We start from the raw sequence: 4372 nt of genomic DNA, 5'->3' as shown, positions 1-4372 counted from the left end.
GTCACTCAAAGTACATATTAGATTATAAACTGATCAACTTATTTCATCATCAAAATTCGAGATTCAATAGATATTATAATTGATATTCTTATTTATATAATTAAAGTTAATTGAATGTGAATAATAAGATTATCTTGTTAAAATAAACTAATAGTGTTGTAGTATATAAAAATAAAAAGAAGTATAACATTAACGATATATAATCGTTATGACAATATTTAGTAGTTAAACTTAATATAGTATTATTATATTAATTAATTTTTTTAGCTTGTTTTTAAATTCATGCATATAAATATATAATTTTTAAATTTTAGAATTCAATTGAGTAAAATTATTTAAACCCAAATTTAAATAACATTGATAAAGTTGATTCTTATATAGTTATTCAAAATAATATTTTTAGTTAATTTTGTCACAAGATTTTGAAAGATAAATTATACTTTGTATCATACTAGATTTTAATTAAAATTAAAAATCATAGAATAAATTATATTACAATATGATTTCAAATTAATTGTGTGAGTACAAGGATAAATAAAAATATATAATTTATTATCTGTCTAGTCTATTGTCTTGTTGTCTAGAACTATTTTCAAAGATATCTTCCAACAGAATAATCTCATAAACGTCAATTTGATAAAATGAGAAAAAGTCAGAAAAACATAAACTGCATCATCCTGTTTGCTTAAGTTGAAAAATAACATACGAGTGAATCAATATTTTTTTGGTGACCATTATTTATCAATCAAAATTGAAGCAAGCGGCTTTTTTATAGAGACTTGGGAGATGCTAAGCATCACATAATAATGTCGAAGAGGGTGGGGGTTGAGGAAGATTAGCAAGAGACAAATTTAATGATATGAACATTTACAACGCTGGTAAGATTGAAAAGAAGAAGACCTCTCCACAGATTTTTTTACGCGATCACAAATTTGGGGCGGTTCAGATGTACTGCAGCCGTTGTTCTAATCATTTCCTGGAGTCGTTCATTACCGATATCCAGGTAGACTTCCTTGAGACTGTGGAGATGTTGCATCCCTGAGATGCTTTGGTCACCGAAGTGGCCGATTAATTTCAACCACTCGAGATTTGGCAGTGCTCCTTCTCGGAAACTCACGTCCACGGATTCCATGTGCAATAACTTCAAGCCTTTAAATCCATTATGGTCGAAGACTAGTTGTTCGTCGCATTCATCGAGTGAATTATATCCAAGTACTAGTTGGGCAAGTGCGGGGAGATTTTTCAAGACTCGTACAGCATCTCGCATTAGGAACGTGAACCGTAGTGTTATCTTGACAATCCTGTTTAGCGATGCGACCCAAACCGGCAAAGTTTGGAGAAAGCCCACGAGCTGTATGTCATGGAGGAGCAAGGGCGGTCTATGTAGGTTGTTTAGAATCTGACCCAGGCCATTGCCATTGTCAAGAATGGTTAAGGAACGAAGGCAACTGTCGAGCTTCGAAAGCAAGTCGACGAAGTGCTCCTTTCGTCGGGTGTATTCAGGACCGATATGTACGACCCTTCGTACGTATCTTACGGTAACATCGATGCTTAGCTTCTGAAGCTGGGTTAGCTTGCCTATCTGCCGCAGCACAATCGAGTTGGTAACAGTTATTAGTCCCAACTTTCGCAGCCCTTTCATCTTCCCTACTCCTGTCGGCATCCTCAAACTCTCATAGGACCAACTGCCGGAAAACTCGACTCTGTTAGCTTCAAAATGGAATTTGGTGCCCGCGAGAAGATAGGCCAACTTCTTGAGTTTGACAGCCGCACCGGGGAACTTCTTGATGCCTGTTCCTCTGATGTCCAGAGTCTGCAGGTTCGGCAGGTCTCCGATCGAATCTGGAAGCTTCTCTACAGAAGAGTTTCTCAGAGATAGGAAGCTCAAAAGAAACAACTGGGAGATGTTCTTGAGGTGATTGTGACGGAGACCCTTGCATCCTTGCAAGTCCAACACCCTCAGTAGTCTCATCCTTCCATAGTTGTGGAATGGTATGCCGTCACCAAACACGGTGAGCGACCGGACGTGGGATACGCGGACACCATGTATTTGGGTGATCATGCCATGGAGTGACAACCGCCTAATCTTACCATGTAGCATCGGCGTGGAATGCTCGTGAAGGACCGTAACGAAGTTCTCCTCGGAAGTTATGGAGTCGATTACCTCCAGCATGATGTCATGGACTCGACAAGTTTTCACCTTCCCGTCACCGGTGATCTTTGATGGCTGGATTAACCTGCGGCTGATCAACTCGATAAAGTAGCCCTCCGCAGCCTCCTCGGCGGACATGCCACGGCTTCCACTCACGAGACCTTCAGCCACCCATCTTCTCACCAAACGCTTCCGTTCAACGTCATAATCTTTGGGAAAAACAGTGAGGTACAAGAAGCAGGGCCTGAGATGATGAGGCAAATCGATGTAACATAGAAGCAGTATACGTTTTATTTTCTCCGGAATGATATTGGTCTTCAAACGGAAAGGAAGATGGTTTTGCAAGTTTTGCCAGTCCACCGGCGTCATATCAGGCTTAGCAGCTATAAGACCAGCTACAGTGACAATGGACAATGGAATTCCACTACATTTTTTCACCATATCTACCGTAAGATTTTCCATACCTCGAGGACAAGTAGCGATGGGGCCAGGAAATGCTCTTTCGCAGAACAGCTTGTTTGACAGCTTAGGCGTGAGGGGTGAGATGTTATAGATGAAACAATGGGAAGAAGAGCCACAGGCATTTGGCACCGCCTCATTGCGGGTTGTCACGATGATCCAACTACCATTAGTACTGGAAGGTAATGCAGACTTGATATGATCCCATGCATGGACAGTCCACATGTCATCAAGAACAATCACATACCTCTTGTCCTTGAGATAATCCACCATCGCCGTCACCAGTTGCGTCTCTCCCATCTTGTCCAGATGTTGCTCCATAACTCGCTCCATTTTCGCTCCCGGATTCATGGGATCAACCCCCAAGATATCTAGGATCTGCTGACCCCTGGAGGAGAATTGTCGAATCATGTTTCGGAGAAGTGGCTCGATCTTGAAACATCGTGGCATCTCAATCCATGCGCGGGCTTGGAAGTAGCCGCCGGTGACGGCCGAGCTTTGATATACCATCTTTGCCAGAGTCGTCTTGCCCAATCCACCAATGCCGACGATAGAAATTACCTTGAGTTGGGGATCGTTCTCCTCCATTAGCCGCCCAACAATCTCACGCTTGTAATGATCCATGCCCATGGGTCCAACTTCCTTCACAAAAGAAGCACAACGTCGAAGAAGGCCAGAAGAGCTGGAGGCAGTACTTGAGCTGAAACTTCTTGCGCCTCCCGGAGAAGGGCCAATTCCGAGAGCGTAGCGTGCACGCCTCTCGCTCACATCGCGAGCGCGGAGCTTTAGCTTGCGCAGGTCAGTTGCGATAGAGTGACGTGCTTTGAGTGTCCTCAGCAGGCGAACAGTATGGAGGAGCACGCCTGCCAGTGGATGCTGGTGGCGAGGCCTCCGGAGACGATGTCGGAACACGTCAACGCAATCCTCAGCATCGTAAGCCAAATCCCTAACTTGCTCCATCCATGTTTTCACTTGCTTGTTATGATCCAGCGAGGAAGACAGGACGGCCAGGAAGGAGTCCATGCTCTTGAGCTCTTCCATTATGTACTGTATGTCATCTTCGACGCCTGCAAGCAATCCTGCTTCTTCTGCCAGGATGTTTCCTAGCTTCCCTAAGAGGGACGTAGTGACGCCCTCCGCGAACCCCATAGCAAAGGCTTCCATCCGATCGATCTTCACTCGGTGTTAGGAAAATGGTGGACAAAGTGTTTATGCAGAAGGTGTGTGTTGTACCAGCTGATTTAAAGCAGTTGGCGGAGGGCCGGGATGGAGATGGGGGTTTCGGTCACCTAACACTTGGTTTCTTAATCAAATAGTTATGGAAGTTTGAAGTCATCCAATGCATACATTGGATCATCTGATGCACGCTGGTTTAATATATGTTTCTCTTTCTTTTATCTATCATTCGTTCTGGAAGGGAAGAAAACAAGCAAATATACTTGAATGACTAATTTTTCTATCCTATTAATGTTTTAGAAGACATGATGTCGCTATACCATTACAATCGACCCACCATGCCACATCGAGAGATTTAATTTAATTTGGAAAGTCTTCATAATGGATGAACAATCATTGATTTCATAATGGATGAACAATCGACCCACCATGCCACCATGAACAATCATCGTTCATTGATTTCACAATCAATGAACAATCATTGATTTAGCCATTTCAATTAGATGGTTACATTTAGAAAAAAACTGGAAGAAAAGTCACACAGACAACTGTTCCTGAAAGGTTCTTTTGTGCCCAACTCTTTCT

General features: G+C 42.5%; 1 protein-coding gene across 1 annotated transcript; it reads right to left on the bottom strand.

Annotated features, from left to right (window-relative positions):
• Nucleotides 1–770: 770 nt before the first annotated feature.
• Nucleotides 771–3922, bottom strand: LOC103998451 (disease resistance protein Pik-2-like). Its single transcript, XM_065126447.1, has one exon. The coding sequence runs from the start codon at nt 3773–3775 to the stop codon at nt 917–919; it is 2859 nt and encodes a 952-aa protein (XP_064982519.1). The 5' UTR covers nt 3776–3922; the 3' UTR covers nt 771–916.
• Nucleotides 3923–4372: the final 450 nt, after the last annotated feature.

The sequence above is a fragment of the Musa acuminata genome, chromosome BXJ2-9 (genome assembly GCF_036884655.1).
Source record: "Musa acuminata AAA Group cultivar baxijiao chromosome BXJ2-9, Cavendish_Baxijiao_AAA, whole genome shotgun sequence".
In the NCBI taxonomy this organism is placed as follows: Eukaryota; Viridiplantae; Streptophyta; class Magnoliopsida; order Zingiberales; family Musaceae; genus Musa; species Musa acuminata.
Note: the sequence above shows the minus strand (reverse complement) of the source record. Positions and strands in the feature narration are given on the sequence as shown.